The sequence below is a fragment of the Rhipicephalus sanguineus genome, chromosome 2 (genome assembly GCF_013339695.2).
Source record: "Rhipicephalus sanguineus isolate Rsan-2018 chromosome 2, BIME_Rsan_1.4, whole genome shotgun sequence".
Lineage (NCBI taxonomy): Eukaryota > Metazoa > Arthropoda > Arachnida > Ixodida > Ixodidae > Rhipicephalus > Rhipicephalus sanguineus.
Genome location: NC_051177.1, coordinates 70,267,374 through 70,285,021, shown reverse-complemented (window position 1 = coordinate 70,285,021; position 17,648 = coordinate 70,267,374). Strand labels below are relative to the sequence as shown.

The following is a 17,648-nucleotide window of genomic DNA, read 5'->3' as shown; positions in this document are numbered from 1 at the left end:
ACGTCCTTCAGCCTGTCCTACTTCAGCGACCGAGGCCGATGGCGACATCGTTGACTATGCTCGCGGCAATGTTTCCCGCTGTAAGTTTCGTTATTACATTCACGCACTTACTTGTGATTCTGCATTACCTTTTGTGTTTCCTTCTTGATGTCTTAGAACTTTCGGGCCATTTTTCTCCTCTAAAAACACTGCGCGACAATACAATCTTATCGCCTTGCTGTCATGAATGAAAGAGAGTAGCAGTCAGAAAACCAAAAAAAAAAAGAATATGTCTAGCAGGGTATATGGGAATGCATATTCATAAATCATAGGCAGTGTTGCGGCCGCTTCTTTTCCTCAAAGCTATAATTAAGCTCTTAGCACATCTTGAAACAGTATGATATGGGTGCTCAGCCTTTTTAAGTTTGTTTAAATGTTCCTTTGCTTTTCCTTCCTTCTGATGAAAGTAGGTCATATGATAAAATACTTTATCGGGATGCCATTTGAGACCAAATTGTATTTTTATCTGCAAACGCTGAAAAAATTTCTAGCAGTGTTTATAATATCGATTATTCGATTGAAACGAGACTTCGGTACCAGAGCAAAAAGAGAGAGAGATAAAGATTTATTATCAGAATGGCAGAGAGGTTGGCCGTAGGTATGGGCTTTGATCGTCTGCTACTTTCCAATGTTCGTACAACCAGAACACGAAAGGAAAGGAGCAATGAGGGAAGATGATAAAATAAGGAGATGCGTATATACACGTAATAGCATTGTGGCAGATCATCTGCCACAATGCTATTACGTGTATATACGCATCTCCTTATTTTATCATCTTCCCTCATCGCTCCTTTCCTTTATATGTAAAACCGTGCAGCTTGTCCAGTGGCTTGTGGGAAGGCCGTAACCTTTACTTTTAAAATCACCATGTATCGCATCTGACAACGTCGAATGAACACGCGCTGCGCGACACATGCTATGCATGTGTGAAACATAGCAGTACACACCTTCAGTTTCATTACCGAAGCGGCGGTCAATTTAAATCTAAACAAAAAATAAAAATAAATAAACCGCTTGGACAAACATTCGTGTACGAGGATTACTTCTTAAATATGTGAATACTGGTCGCTACTGAGCTCTTCGAATGGTTTACAGAATTTATTCCGATAGCGTGGCTTCAGGAAGTAGCAACTCTAGATGTATGTACACAAAAGGAGATATTGCGTGCAGGTTGTGTGTTGCAGTTCTGTTCGAATAAAAAAGTCTGGTGCTTTACGCGCCAAAACCACGATGTCATTATGAGGCACGCCGAAGTGGGTGACTGCGGCTTAATTTCAACCGCCTGTGGTTCTTTAACGTGCACCTAAATCTGAGCCCACCGGTATTCTCTGAATTACGCCCCCATAGAAATGCGCCCGCCACGACCGGGAATCTAGCCCGCGTCCTGTAGTTATGTTCTGCTGGCTGCGGTGGAGATTAAAGAGCAGCTCGTATACGTCATTTAAATATACTATGACACAAAATTGAAGAATTACGCAACAGTGCGAAAATAAACAAAAGAACAAAACGAACCTACAACACGGCGACAGAGAGTCCACCAAAGTCTTTTCGTGCCTCAGAATACCCGAATAATACGTACATTTCGAAGTCTTGACGCATTGCTGGAAAGAGTCCTTTACGCACTAAATTTACGCTGTGTTTTAACGCGTACTTTCTTTCGAGTTCTGTGCATGGTAAAGAGCACGCGCTCTTTCCATAACGCGTAACGGCACGCGCTCATCTGACTCTGCGTCGGCTAAAGAGTACAACTTCAGAGTATGTTTGCCTTTTTCCCTATATACACAAGCTTCTCAGTGGCGACGCAAACCGTAACCAAGCTTGACAAACAGTTTATTAGGATTCGCATAAGGCATACGTTTTTAATAATGATCGCTTTCTGGTATTGCTCATCTGATAGGAACGTAAAGCTTGGGGAAAGAATTGATCGACGACCAGTCGTGGGGTGGTTTATACTGTTGGATGATGATCGCTTTCACCCATAGCGCCGTTGTGTGTATTATTATTGCACGAAGGTGCTTAACTGGGCTGGTTGATGCCGAGTTAAGCAGGGAAGCAAGCAACTCAGCAACCAGCTCTGTGCCTGCCATCCTGTCTTACGGCCCGTGGTTGCACTGTTTGCTCCATTACGTTTATTACATTTAATAGTTAGAGGGTCGCCGTATTCGTATTGTTCTATCCTCTTGAGCAAGTCAGCCTTGCTGTAATACATCTTTTGTGAACGTTGTTATCACATGGAAAGCAAAGCAAAAAAAAAAGAAACGATAAAGGGCATAACGCAACCAGGTTATACGCATGCCGTGACATGCGGCAATGCACGCAATGCGCTCTCATACAGAAGCGGGTCGTTTGTTACGTGTTGTGCAGTGACCTGTGCACAAATACCACTGACCACTCTGGGCATTGTATGTTATAATTTCTTCAGCGCTGTCATGCAGTTCCGTTTTAGAACTCCGGTGAAAAAGCGGCTCAATATTTCCGTTAATTTTCTTAATGAGAATAACAGACAGTAATGCCAAGGAAAGTATAGGGGGTGTTATTTGTAGTGAATAGGATATAAATGCGAAGAAAGTAAAGTGGACGAAAAGATAACCTGCCGCCGGCAGGGACCGAACCTGCGACCTTCGAATAAGGCGTCCGATGCTCTACCACTGAGCTCGGACGCGTTACCACAGAGCATCGGACGCGTTATTCGAAGGTCGCAGGTTCGGTCCCTGCCGGCGGCAGGTTATCTTTTCGTCCACTTTACTTTCTTCACATTTATATCCTATTTACTACAAATAGCACCCCCTATACTTTCCTTGGCATTATTGTCTGTTAGTTCTCATTAATGTTGTGTCAAACAAAGAAAAACGAGCCCTTAAAAGTAATCTTCTTACCTTCTTGTTAATTTTCTTAGTGTTTCTGCTTCTGCACATCGATCATGACAGTACTGGATTTCTGTTAAAAGTAAAGGTAAACGCATGTACTGCTCTTGCTTCTTAACTGGTACTGAGAATAGAGTCTTTTAGCAAGTTACGGAAATACGGTACGCAAATACGGTAGGGCAGTACCGTAACGCTCCTGCTTTCCCGCTCGTTGTGCTTAACTCGTTCCCAGTGCCAGTGACAGTGCGCCCCCCCCCCCCCCCCCCCAAACGACAGGTTCCTCGTTAACAATGCGTAGGCTGACAGGCAACAATGAGACGTGACAATTTCAGAGTAATTTTTGGAAAAGCTTTTGTGGTGTTGGGGTGCCTTCACCGGCAAAAGCACAACGAGCGGGAAAGGAGGAGTGCTACTGTACGAGCTTACCGTATTTGCGTACCGTATTTCCGTAATTTGCTAAGAGTAGGGAAGGTTGCGGCACCGTTCCATAGCTGCGGGAGCCAGGAATGAAAAAAATTACAGCATATCCACGGGTGAATGATGAAGAGCTTGGGCGAAGCTCCTGAAGCAATCATGGTCTCGGGATCCGCTTCTCGTTGAGCCCGTTTCGCAGCGGCGTCCTTGGCGCGCACCGTCCCGGGATCCGCCTGGCTGCCGCCAAGCGAGCGCCCGCCGCTGCGCGTCGTCCATGCTCCACCAACGATCCGACACGTAGGGCGACGATGCAGGAGAATGAGAGAGGCGCTCGCTCCCCGCGCATCCCCGTGCAGCAGCCAGTCGGAGAGCAGCGGCACTTCTAGTGCCATCTAGTGTCGATTCACACAAGCGCCGTATTGCGCACAATTCTATTGGACCAACGCCATCTACGAAATGAGACGAGAAATGGTAATGACGACACAGATTGTGTACAGCGCCATCTAGAATATCGTCCCTGAACTGCAGTTTGTATGTACTTCTATGAGACAGCGCCATCTATTGCATTATACGGGAGATACTGCCGTTTACGCCGGTAACGCCGGACAACGGAGACGTGACAAGGTTAGACTAAGAGGAGCTACGCCCCTAAAACGCGCACCTGTTGTACCGTAGCCCAGTGCCGTAACCGGGAAAAATAAAGCTGAAGAAAACATACGCCACAATACTTTTTTTTTTCAGGAAAATATACAGTCGACTGTATTGGTCAATATAAATACGAGGTCAATACAGTAGATTGAGAAGAAAAAAGAAAACGAAGATGGCTTTTGCCTTCGAGTCGTCTTAGGCAAATGCATAAGGGACCCTGTGAGTTTTATCTTTCTTTTTTTGTTTTTTTTCTGCGCAGACACGCACGTGAACACAGCACCGAGGCTAACCGATCGCAGGCCCGTGGTTCGGGCACGCCAAGGAGACAACGTGAAGATCCCGTGCGCAGCGCAAGGTTACCCGATTCCCACGTACTCCTGGCACCGCCTCGAAGGCGGCTGGAAGGTCTCGCTCGACTCGGCAGGTCGAGTGTCTCAGGCTGACGGCACGCTCCTCTTCAGACGTGCCGTAGTCGGAGACGGCGGCAAGTACGTGTGCGTCGTCAACAATTCCATCGGCGAGGACAGGATGGAGACGCAACTCACGATCACAGGTAAGCTACCATTCTTCGTATTAACGCTTTCAGGCCCAAATTAATTCGGCTTTTTGTAAGCAACTGTTTTTTTTTTATTTCGGATGCGCATGATAATGGCAGTCTAAACAAATGAACAAATCTGTGCTCACACTTCTTAATCAAAATTAATTACTGATGGAATTATTCATAATTATTATTTGAAGATATTTCTATAAATCTTTATATTTTTATTTAAAAATAACTTGAATGGTACAGCATAGTACCCCATAGCCAACATTAAAGTTTCGAGTGTAGACGGGACGCATAGTCTAGTTTACCTCCCTACCTTTTCTTACATTCTTTCTCTCTCTCTCTCTCTCTCTCTCTTCGAGCGGCTGTAGACTCATAACGATGCCGTACACCGCACAGGACTGCCGGACTGTGACGTTGTGTGTGTGCTCCCCTCCCTTTCTCTCTTTCTTTACTCTTCTTTCAATCTCCCTTTCCCCTGTGCAGGGTAGCATACCGGTTATGCTAAACTGGTTAACATCCCTGCCTTTTCTCTCACGCTCCTGTTTTTCTTCCTTCGATACAAAGCTAAAACAAGTACCCTACTTCCGCAGGGCGAGAGAAAAAGCTGCCCCAGCGAATTGCAGGAACAGCGCGAGCACTTCTGCAATTTTTTTTCGCTCACACGTGAGCTCACTTTCTTGAGCTTACCAGGTTGGCAGCATATGTAGAGCAGATGCTAAATATGAGCACTATTGGATGAACACTTTTTTTTTCTGGTGGGTGGTTGCTGACGACTGAACTGCTCAAATGATAATTCCAATTGGAATCACTGGGCCAGAAAGGGTTAAAAAAAGGACGAAGTTCACAGTTGTTTCATTTCGCGAATCGTGCGCGACTGTTTTTGACAGCGCGAATAATATTGGTTTGCGTTCACGGCGGTGTTTCCAGAACAGCGTTGAACGTGTCAAATGCAGGCAGCATCTCTGATAAGTGCAGGAATCTTTTTTTAAATTTTATTCGCTGTGACTGTAGCTGCATAGACGCATTTAGAAAAACATACGAAGCTGCAACACTGCAAAATAATGTCAATCGCTGTTTTGTGCAGTTTCACAAAACTTCGAAGGATGCAAAAGGAAAAGTTTGATAGTTTTTGCAGAACGTGTAACAAAATTCGCTGGTGGCTGAATAAACAAGGAGCTTAAGATACGTAGCAAACATAACCGTACGAGATGCAAACGCGTAAACAGAACCCAACTTGCGAAAAATAAAAGGATATCGTAAATTCATTTTCAAACAGGCAGCTCAAAACGCAGCTGGCAATCCTTTTTCTTCTCCTATCTCTTTTGAAATGCTTTTCGTAATATTTTATTTCGCGTTATTCGTATGCTTCTCAGTGAGACGTCTCGTTACATTACACAATTTCGAGACAGCGGACTTTCGATTAGAGCCAAATCGTTCCCATATACCGCAACAGCAATCACAACTTTAGCTTTAACATTCCCCTTTCAACTAATTTCCCGCGGCGTTTAATAAATACCTGTAAAACCGAAACGACAGCCAGCGATCGACCCACCCGGTGTTATACCAGGAACGAAGGTGAGATTCAACGGGGGCTTCCAGACGACTTTCCATGTTCATCGTGCGAATAAATAATGAATGATGCATAATGACTTGTCTTTTGTAATCTTTGTTACATACGAGTGCCACCTTAGCACCGAAATTCTTTAAGTGCGCTCAGAACGTTCCCTGTATATAATGCTTCTGTGGACTATAACTTGCCTATCGCATCACTCTTGCATTTCTATGTGAATGTTCAGAAATATCACCAAGCTTATACTGCACTGATTACGAATATTGGTGGCGTTCACTCTTCGTTACATATACACACCTCATCGGCCGGGCAGACAGTCTCCGTCGTGAGGAACGTGCTACTCCTGACACCACTGAACACCTATCGTGGATCTGCTCGCGATATGCTACGCAAGGAGAACCGTTGACAGCCCTCCTTTTCAAATTTATGAATCAGCAATTACCGAAAAAAGTTCTGTTCGGACCTACGCCTGATCCTCGTCGTAAGCGCTTATCCTCACAGCCCTCTACAAATTTTTGCATGAGACTGAAGTGAAGAAGACACTGTAAAGAGTCTTTGGACATTTAAGATTTCGCTTCATGGCCACTTTCACGCTCCTCATCAACACCTTCCCTCTCCTCTTTTTTCCACCCCTTCCACTTCTCCAACGCCGAGTAGCACATTCCTTCAGGCCGACCTCTAAGCTTTTCAACAATAATAAATCTCGCTCACTCACCAAGCGTAGTCGCTCACGATAATTATAGGCTGTTTGTGAGTTTGATGCTAACGAGTATAAGTTCGTGACGCTAATTAATAAGTAAGAGAAGAGGAGTAGCCGGAGCCATGTATATATGCACCAACCTCTCCTTGAACACATTTAATAAAAAAGCGACACCTCGACAAGCGACGCTGCAAATGCTTTCGCAGCCCCATTGACGGCGACGGTTCGTCCGAGGCGAATAGTGGCGACCGAGGGAGCGCCGGCGACACTCAATTGCACCACCTCGGGTCACCCTGTGTCCTCCGTGGTGTGGCTCAAGAACGGACAGCCTGTCGTCTCCTCGCGCGTCAAGATGCTCACGCGGGAGAGATTGCACATACCAAACGTGCTACGGGACGACAAAGGAATGTACCAGTGCTTCGCGCTCAACGACTACGACTGGGCTCAGGGCACGGCTGAGATCACGCTAGGCGGTGAGTATCAAAAGCCATGGCATAATCTTCGCTGTATGCAGTACTCGCGGATTGAAGCGCTAGAGGACAGGGCTACGTAATGCACGTGCTATCGTTTCCGCGGCGTCTACAGTTCATGTCATATCGGCGTAATTTTGACTCGAACGCTTACATCAGAGCCAACCTTACCTTTAGAGGCCAGATTTGCAGCGACATGACGCGGTTATCACGCGCAGTCGTTACACTAATAAAATGATGTCGCGTTTCAATCCGTGAGCACTTTACTTCGCGGTTGTACGTAATTTTAACATGGTGGAAGCAGTGCACCTTTCCGAGGATCTAATATTAGGACCCGACATTATTGCAATAGTATGTAATATTATCGCTGAAAAAGGTACGCAGCAACGTTGTCGTTGTTTTTCGTTGCATCATTCAAGGATCGCGCACTGACACATGCCGTAGAACATCATTGCTGAACAAACATAAGCGTCCTATCTAGTGCGTCTAAATATATGCCTTTATGTCAGCTTGTCCTTTTTTGCCTGTGTCGATAACCCTCAGTTGATGGTACGGAATACCGTATCACATATACCTACGTCATCTCAACGAAACATTTCTTGTCATGCAGACGATCCTCCCGTCCTTGTGCACCGGTTTTCCGAGCAGACAGTGGATCCAGGTGCACCGGTGTCGCTCAAGTGCGCAGCGACGGGTGCGCCCCTGCCGCAGATCACGTGGAGTCTCGACGGAGAGCCCGTTGTCGAAAACATGCGCGTGCGCATTGGAGACTTCGTCACCAACGACGGACAGGTGCGTTCGCCAATATTTATTGTACTGCAAAGCTACATAAGCCTGGCTTATGCGCCCGTCTGTCATACTGTACACTCATCTTTGAATTGCCCTTTCTGAATTCCCCAGCAAAGGGTGGCCAACAAGAAGTTTTTCTGGCTAATCTTCCTGCCTTCGCTTTTATGCTTCCTTCCTTCTTGGTTACTATGATGCTGTTTTTAGTGGCACCAGTACCAAGTGACGCTCTTGTTTCTTTTCCAAGCATATCCGGTCGAACACTTCCGGTTTTAAGAATATTCATTTAAAGTCTCCTAAAAATACAAATCGATGGTTCTGGCTCAAGCTGAGAGCTATATCAAATACACATGATATCGGAGCATAACTTCACTTAAAGGGCCCCTCACCAGGTTTGACAATTTTGAGCTAACGAGCGCAATGCATACACTGAGCGTTCACGATCACGTCTGCCAAAATGTGCAACGCTACGCGCCGCGGAAATGAGTCAAATTTTAAGGTGAACGCTGCTTGCCCTTCCTCTCGCGGGCGCGCGCTTTAGAGAATGAGGGGATGACGTACATGAGAAAATGGCCTTACGTATATGGTAGTGCTGTGACGTCGCTCCTCTACGTAGACGACTGTGCTCTGACGTTGCCAACAGTAGCACGTGACGCTGCGACAATTATTTGACACGACATGTGTCGTTTGTGTTTTTTTTTGCTTGAATGGATTAATAAAACTTGAGAGAAATAATGAGACACACAAAGGGAATGTGTCCGTCGTTGTAATTTTTTTTCGTGAATTGCAGCGAGATGCGGGGCTAATGTGCCTCCCTTTCCCATGCGTTCGTGTCCCCGCCGTTAGCGCATCGAGCAGACGCCCTGGAAACGAAAGTAATGTTCTGGCGCGTTCGAGCACTCATTATGCTCGTTTATTCTACCGCGTCCAAGTAAACGTTAATGCGGCACCGGCTCATGATACCGCCACTGTCGTGCCCGTACAAATGTCTCAACTTTCATGCCCCCCGCAGAAACAGGCAGTTCACCACAGCGAACGCCGACAAAACGCCCATGGCCGCTACATAAAAAAAAAGGTAGCGGCCGTGCAACGCCGCTCGCGTGCTCGGGCTGGCTCGGGCACGCCATGCGCACGTGACCATGCATGCGCATGACGTGTTCATGCGTACGTGTCAAGCGAAGAGGGCAGGGAAGGGATTTGGCTTGCTAAGGCTACACGGGGCGAGTGGCAAGGGTTTGAAACTCGCCTCCTCGCATCGTGGTTTCGCGCCGCTACAAATTATTGTTTTTCTCAGCTCGTAATGAACCTATTTGAAAAATTCTTGCAGCATACTGCTCTTCATTCGGCACACAACAACTTCCAGCGTGTAACTAATATTTGCTATGTGGCCTGGTGAGGGGCCCTTTAAGGTAAAGGGCAATACCGTTCAAAATAATTAATGAAAGTTGATTGAGTTCGATGAAAGATTGCGAGCAGCTGGGATCGCTGCGGCACCTAGCGGAACACATCTCTACCACGCGCATCTTTCTGCGTGGCCTCTGAGATCCACTCGGGCAGCGCGCGAAACACAGTTAACCCAAGAAATACACTAGGTCAAACGAACGTCGACGTGCCAGAGCCACTTCCACACACACATAGATCAAGGATTACAGTCACCTCCAGAATTTTCTTCTGCTTAGCTCACCAAAATGAATGAACAGGTGACACCTGACACGAAACCCTCGCAGGTGAACAGCTTCGTGAACTTAACGGCCGCTACTACTGAGGACGGTGGCCGATACCAGTGTCACGCGAGCAACGACGTGGAAACCGTGTCCCACGGCGCACGGATGAACGTGAGGGGTCATCCGTTCGTTCGTGTCATGCGCAACGTGTCGGTGCTGGCAGGACGCACGCTGATGGTTCACTGTCCGGCCGCCGGATACCCGCTCACTCAAATATTCTGGCATAAAGGTGAGTGCGCAAAACGGATTGGCGCTCCGATAACCTCTAGAAAACGAGACTGAGAAAATGGCACACGTTTGCTTACTGCAGATAGATAGATAGATAGATAGATAGATAGATAGATAGATAGATAGATAGATAGATAGATAGATAGATAGATAGATAGATAGATAGATAGATAGATAGATAGATAGATAGATAGATAGATAGATAGATAGATAGATAGATAGATAGATAGATAGATAGATAGATAGATAGATAGATAGATATAAAAAATCAGAGCAATACGGGAAAGTGCAACCGGAATTGGTTGGAAACCAGTTCCGGAAATTTAACCGGAACTGGTTTAATACCCTGCACTACGGGGAAGGAGAAAGAAAATGAAAGGAAGAGTGGAGAAAAAAAGCAGGCGTGCAAATAAAGAATTAATGAAGGTGAGGACTGTGAGCCTTATACTCTGTCTAACAGGCACGGCCCACGGAAAAAAAATATGTATGTATTTATTTATTTATTTATTTATTTATTTATTTATTTATTTATTTATTTATTTATTTATTTGTGTGTGTGTGTGTGTGTGTGTGTGTGTGTGTGTGTGTGTGTGTGTGTGTGTGTGTGTGTGTGTGTGTGTGTGTGTGTGTGTGTGTGTGTGTGTGTGTGTGTGTGTGTGTGTGTGTGTGTGTGTGTGTGTGTGTGTGTGTGTGTGTGTGTGTGTGTGTGTGTGTGTGTGTGTGTGTGTGTGTGTGTGTGTGTGTGTGTGTGTGTGTGTGTGTGTGTGTGTGTGTGTGAATCAGCGCTTGATAGACTTCCGTTGCGACGACAGTTTAGGTCGGCATTCTAAGAGTGTCAGTTCCGTCAGGTGCCTGTGGTGAAGACGTAACAACACGGCCGATAGCGACAGCCTGTGCACGCTGCAGCAAGGACAGCGACAAAGACCATTTTCGACAGTTTCACGTCTTTCCACTAGATTTACAGGAGGAAGTTTCGGTGTTATGGTCGTGAATGCAAGTGCAGTGGCAGCCAAGTTTATTCGGGCCTTTGCAGCTCTTTTAAAAGCGCACTTCCTTTTGGCCATAAACGATGTCAAACGATAATATTACATCCATACAAAGGAACGTCAAAGGCATCGTGTACGATATATCCTAGCGTTGTCATCACGTAGTATACATCGTCGCCGAGCGACACGTCGAGGTAGCCACGCCGCAAGTGCCTTCTATACAATTGCAACTTGACTGTTCTACCGACACACGCATTTTAGTAAAAGCAAAAAGCTACATTGATTTCGTATAGCCCACTTCATGGTATCACGTACTGCAGGGGACGCCCGGCTACCACAGAGCAAGCGCCAGAGCGTTTTCCGAAACGGCACGCTTACCGTGCATCGCGTGGAGCGGAGTGCCGACGAAGGCTTCTACAGGTGCACGGCCACAGGCCCCTCGGGGAAGTCGGCCTCCAGGGAACTCTACGTTAGTGTCATGGGTGAGTGCCACCCGTCAACCGGGCCTTGTTTTTCACTGCGAAACTTTGGTCTTCCTTTGGTCTTCCTTGCTATGAAGCAGTCTTTTCTTGTATGCGATGTAGCTAGATGCTACGCAAAGTAGGTGTGTGTATTTTCGCGAGCTTTCGGCTAAAATAAGCGTTGTACGGCAGGAGGATCACTTTGGAAAAGTGCAGCCTTATTCACAACGTGAGTACTAAATTGAGTCTGTACCGCAGAGTAAAATTTTGGTAAGACCTGGTCCAAGGAAGCCCGTCTTAGTAGAGTATTGCTGAATGTGATACTGAGTGAGCCCGGCTCGGTATAAATCTTGTGAGTTTGAGCCCGATTGAGCCGGACTGGGCAGGATTTTGTTAAGTCTGAGTCCGAATTAAACAGACTGAATAGAATTCCGGTGAGCTTAATTCTGAGTGAGCCCTTAGCGTATATTATTTTTCGAGTGAATATGAGTGAGCTCTGTTTACTCCGCCGGTCTATGCGTGCGAGCGCTTGTTGGCGACGAAGTTTTCGTTTGAAGGTTGCGGTAAGTAAGAAAAATATTTGAAGACAAATCAGCAATTCAAATGAGATTGAATAAAGAATATGCAGCATATGTCGGTCCCCTTGAGATATTGGCTGCCGCGTCACGTTTTCGCACGTTAAATATTTCTGAGATACTTATTTTCTTTTTTTTTCTTTTTATTCTCGTGGACTGTTTAGTTTTTTTTTTTTTCAGTGTTTAGTCTGTTTACTTCTTTTGTTTTTCTTTTTGATATTTTATTAGGATTCTGTCATAGCCACACCCCGTTGCAGAATGCAGGTAGAAGACGTCTAGGAAATGACTGTTTAAAAAAAAAGCACAGCAGTAAGCGCAAAAAAAAATTGGGGGACGCTTAAGCTTCGCCTTTAAGAGTTGAACGCGATAGCGATATCCTGCCCCTAGTGCGCACTTTGAACACTACGAGTGTTTAACAGAATGCGCGCACTAAGGTGTGTGCCTCATGTAATGGGTAGCATGCTTTAAACCAGGAGCAATTATGCGCGAGAAACGTTTTCGAAGTTGCGATGCACCCACTACGTGGTCTTAAGGTAATACGCGCAGTAATGCGTGTGCCTTCTGTAATGGATGGCTATCTTTAAACCACCAAGTCGTTATGATATTGACATGGTGTGACGCCCGATGGCAATGTACGCTTGTACCACGCAATATTACTGCGATATTACATCTCGTACTGTGACGCCTGTATACAGGACGCGTATTTTTAGGAAGCATGAAAGTTACTTTGAGTGCAGCTCTAAGCAGAGGAAGACGAAGACGACGTTCCGAACGGTTGCGTCTTTCATGTTCTCCGCTTCAAAGGATTCATCGGCCTTAGGCCGAGGTGCTGCTCAAGCCTCAGCTAGCAGTAATGACTACCGTGTTGTGCTTCCCCGCCTGCCTTCCGGTAAGCTGGTCGTCAACTCCGTTTTTCTACATGCAGACTTAGCTGGTCGCCCATACCGGGCTCAGGACTTCAGAGACGCCCTTCGGGATGTCATCGACATAAAGGAAATCAGTTCTATAGGCCAGTTTCAAATGTCACACGTGTGGATGGTGACGTGCAAGTCAACGCTAACGAAAACAAAGCTTGTGACACGTAGTGAACTCTTCGTAAAAAGCCGGCGATGCCTTGTAATCGACCCGGAACCCACAGAAGTGAAGATGAAGCTTCTATGGCTTCCTGAACATTTGGAGGATGCCTACATTCGAGAGGCGCTACAGGCTTTCGGGAAAGTCAGGACAATAACAATGGAAAACTGGAAAGTGGCAGACATGGAAGAAATGCGGACTCTTAATCGTGATGTGGTATTGTCCCTCGCCGATGGAGTTCGAGTGGGTGACATTCCACACCTTCTTACTGTCTGTGGAGTTCAGAGCCTCATACTGATTCCTGGTCGCCCGCCACTTTGTCTACGTTGTAACAAAGTTGGACACATCCGTCGCAACTGCAGAACTCCCCGCTGCGATGACTGTCGACGCTTCGGTCATGCCACCGAGGACTGCGTGGTGACGTACGCTAACAAATTACGGCAACGCACGCAGCAACAAGAGGATAGTTTACAAGAACATATTATGGATGCCACGGAGGTTTTGGATGCGACAGGCGACTCTCCGGCTACAACCGATGCGGATGGATTGAGCAAAATGCCCCCTGAAGGCACGCGAAAATTGCACCCTGATACGGCTGCGGGAAGTGCCACGTGCGAAGTAACAAGAGACCCATCCAAACAGCAGCCCAAAGGTAACGTTGAGCTGCCTGAGGCAAAGGAGGTAGTCCCTGCGAAGAAGGCGGTTGAAGATATTCCACTCGCTTGTTCTTCAGTTCCTCAGCAGCCTTTTCATCACGGTGCAGTGTCAGAAGACGACATGCAAGGTTCTCCTGAGGCTACAATTCCTAAGCGACGCGCGACGTCCTACAGTTCGGAATCCAGCAAGGACAGCGACACTGCGAGTGTGAATAGGAAACCACGCCGTCGGCGAACTTCCAAGCACAAAGGGAAATGTCGGAGGTCACGGTCTAGGAGGCCTGGTGGAGGTTCAAGGGAAGCTTCACCGTCGTCCTCCAGGACTGACCACATGGGACAATAAGCATAACTGTAGGTAACCATCATGGCGCACTCCGAGCGACTCAACTTTGCGACTTTGAATGTACGTGGTCTTAGGTCTTCGCAGAAACAGGCGCAGCTCCGTAGACTTATCGCACGAAAGCGCCTCGACTTTGTCGCCATTCAGGAGACAAAGATCGAGAGTGACGAAGAGACTGAGAGGGCCTTACGCCCTTTCCTGTGTGACTATAATGTTTGTGTTTCACATGCAAACGGTTTATCTGCGGGCTGTTGGTTGTTTCTGCGAAAAGGCCTACCCTGTTCTGCCATTACTACCCGTGTCGATAACGAAGGCAGATATATCTGCTGTGACTTTGTATTGCAAGGGGTGCCATGGCGAATCATTAACCTATATGCGTTTAATGAGGTTTCACAGCGCCTTGATTTATTCAACAATTTATCTGGCCTAATTGTTTCTGATCGATGTACTGTGTTAATGGGAGATTTCAACTGTGTGTGTGATCCTAACGACCGCAGCAATCCTGATAGTCGACGAGATAAGAGTGGCGAGCTTTTGTCTGACATTGTAGCTAACGCAGGGCTTATTGACATAGATGCTTCGGGTCACGTAACTGCGTATACCAGACTACAGGGAGGCTCTTGTGCTCGCCTTGATCGGATTTACGTGTCATCATCACTTATCTCTCGTGAATGGTCATGCAACACTGAACCGGTTTCGTTCTCAGATCATTGCATTGTTATTGGACAAATGGGTGCCAACCGCCGAAATCAATTCCGACCACAATGGGCGCTCTGGAAGATAAACTCAGAGCTTCTACGCGATCAGGAATTTATTTATCGAGTTAGAGCGGCGAAGATGAAATCGTTTTCTATGGGGTTGCATATATTCGCTGCTTGGGAATTGTTTAAACAAGAGGTTCGCTCAATAGCCATCGAGATTGGGTCTGTGAAATCTTACTACAGGAAGAATGAGGAAAAGACACTTCTTAAAAGCCTCTGTAACTTGTATGAGATGGAATGTGAAAAGCCAGGCGAGTGCACCAATGACATCGAAAACATTAAGTGTCAACTACAACATTATGAGACTATCCGCTACAGAGGGGCACGTGTTCGATCACGAAACAGGCAGACACTAAATTCTGAGCAACCGACACGTCAAGCTCTGCTAGATGAACGTAATCGTGCTAATTCTAAAGCAATTCCTGATCTATATGCTAACGGAACTCTGATAACAAACACAACAGACATAATTTTTCAGTTTGAAAGGTACTATGAAGCTTTGTTTAGTGCCATTTCATGCGATTCGGATGTCGACCTAAAGGCTACTTTTGTTTCTCTTTTGAACCCATTGAATGACGATGATTGTGCTGCCATGAACAGTCCAATTACAATACAGGAAATTGAACAGGCAATAGATCAACTACCTTTATCGAAGACACCTGGCCCTGATGGAATTTCAGCCGAGTTTTACAAAACGTTTAAAACTACTCTTTCTCCGATTTTGCTGGATATCTTCAAAACAAGCTATGACATGGAGACGCTCCCACGGTCTTTCTGTAAAAGTCATACGGTCTTGATACCAAAAAGCTCTGATAAAGAAAAACTGCGTAGTGTTGAGGGTTACAGACCAATATCGTTATCAAATGCTGATTACAAAATCTTTGCGAAAGTCCTATCAAATCGGTTGCAATTTGCGATATCGCTTCTTATTGGTCCTCATCAGACATGTGGAATTAGAGGTCGCTCCATACAAAATAATATACACGTCATGCGTACAGTTCTTCAGTACTGCTACAGTTGTCAAAAACAGCTGGCAATGTTGCAGGTAGACCTCGCAAAAGCTTTTGATCGTGTGAGCCATTCATTTCTTTTTTCTCTCCTTGAACATGTCAATATTGGTTCCATAGTACTTAACGGAGTTAGACTTTGTTATAACGATTCTTCGACTCGTCTAATTGTTAATGGTCACCTTTCAAAATCAGTTGCTATTGGCTCGTCTGTAAAGCAAGGATGCCCAATGTCACCACTTTTGTTTGCCCTTTATCTTGAACCACTGTGTTTGAGCATAGTACAATCGAGTCGTATCCGAGGATTCAGTATATTAGGCACTGAAGTTAAAATATTAGCTTATGCAGATGACGTAGCGATCATTTGCACCGATAAACCAAGTGTTGAAAATGCGATATCTGAAATTGAGAAATTTGGCATTGTTTCTGGAGCTCGTTTAAACTCCTCAAAAAGTTTAGGATTATGGTTTGGCTCATGGGGCAGTACGCCGAACCAGTTTGCAGGGGTTAACTGGACTCGCATTCCACCAAAGTACCTTGGTGTACCACTAGATGCGTATAGATTCAGTGCACGCTATTGGAAAGAACGTGTCCCTTTGATTGAACGGCAGGCCCAGGCATTTGTTCCATATCGCCTTTCCATTTTTGGGAGAGCCGAAGCTTGTAATACTTTTTTAGCAACAAAGCTTTACTATGTGCTGCAGCTTATTCATTGTGCTAGGTCTTACGTGCAACGCTTCCATCGTATATTTGCAACGTTCATATGGTCTTCGACTTTTGAGCCCATGCGTCGTGACAACATTTTCAGACAAGTTAGTGACGGTGGTTTGGGTTTAATACATTTGTATCTATGGCAAACAGTTTCACGCTTCTTCTTTTTCCGTGACAATTCCCATCCCATCATTCGTTCGTTCTTGCAAGTTAACTTTGTTAATTGTTTCCCTGACTTGGTTGTTTCCTCAAACTTCTCCGTACGCCCATGCCTGTGGGGATTTATGGAGGAAGTTTACTCTGCTGTTCGATTTCTTAAAGCCCGATTTTCAACAGAATATTTGTATACTGTATCACGCAAAACACTATATAAAGACTTAATATCTATGCTCTTCCCACCTCCGCTGTACCGATCATCATATTTTGATCTTCCAGGCCATGATGTGTTGAAACGAGTGCAAAAAATGTATATATCTCCCAATTCAAAAACATTCTTCTATAAACTCCATTCTGAAACACTCCCTGTAAAAACATGGTTACAAACAAAAGGCATTTTTGTATCCTCGGTCAACTGCCGTCTCTGTGATGTACCTGAAACAATAGAGCACTGCTTCGTGAGCTGCAAAGATGCGATTCTTTTCTGGGATGTCCTTCAGCGAACTCTGCAGAAAGAATTTGAAATTAATTCGTACACTGTTCGTTATTTGATGCCAACACCTCTTGATGAAGTGCCGTACGATATGTTCCTTGTTATTGGTATGCACAGTTTGTGGAAGACGCGAATGCAGGACCGTAACGCAGAGCCGATCACCTCGTCACGTATACATTTCACCCGAATGGTTATTAATTTAAAAGAAGTTTACGACGAACTTGATTTCAGACCGGACTGGTACACAATATTGGCGAGGTGCTTAGCCTCGCCACCTTTTCTGTGCAACACCTGATGAAGAACTCTCCCTGGAATGAAGGACTATAAGTTAGTCTTCCAGTTTTGTGGAAGTGCTTGTACTTTCATTGTCGCTAAGTGTCTGTAGTAGTGTAACTCTACTGTTGTGATACTGTGTACTATTTTCATACGCATTCTATT

At 45.7% G+C, this 17,648-nt stretch overlaps 1 protein-coding gene across 1 annotated transcript in view; it reads left to right on the top strand.

Annotated features, from left to right (window-relative positions):
- The window catches only part of LOC119381657 (Down syndrome cell adhesion molecule-like protein Dscam2), a 73,057-nt gene that overhangs the window by 30,295 nt on the left and 25,114 nt on the right, over positions 1-17,648 (top strand). Inside the window, exons 5-9 of the mRNA XM_049412857.1 lie at positions 4,225-4,518; positions 6,989-7,255; positions 7,863-8,044; positions 9,766-9,991; positions 11,297-11,458. Coding sequence (XP_049268814.1) covers positions 4,225-4,518; positions 6,989-7,255; positions 7,863-8,044; positions 9,766-9,991; positions 11,297-11,458 — 1,131 coding nt within the window. The remainder of the gene's footprint in view (positions 1-4,224; positions 4,519-6,988; positions 7,256-7,862; positions 8,045-9,765; positions 9,992-11,296; positions 11,459-17,648) is intronic.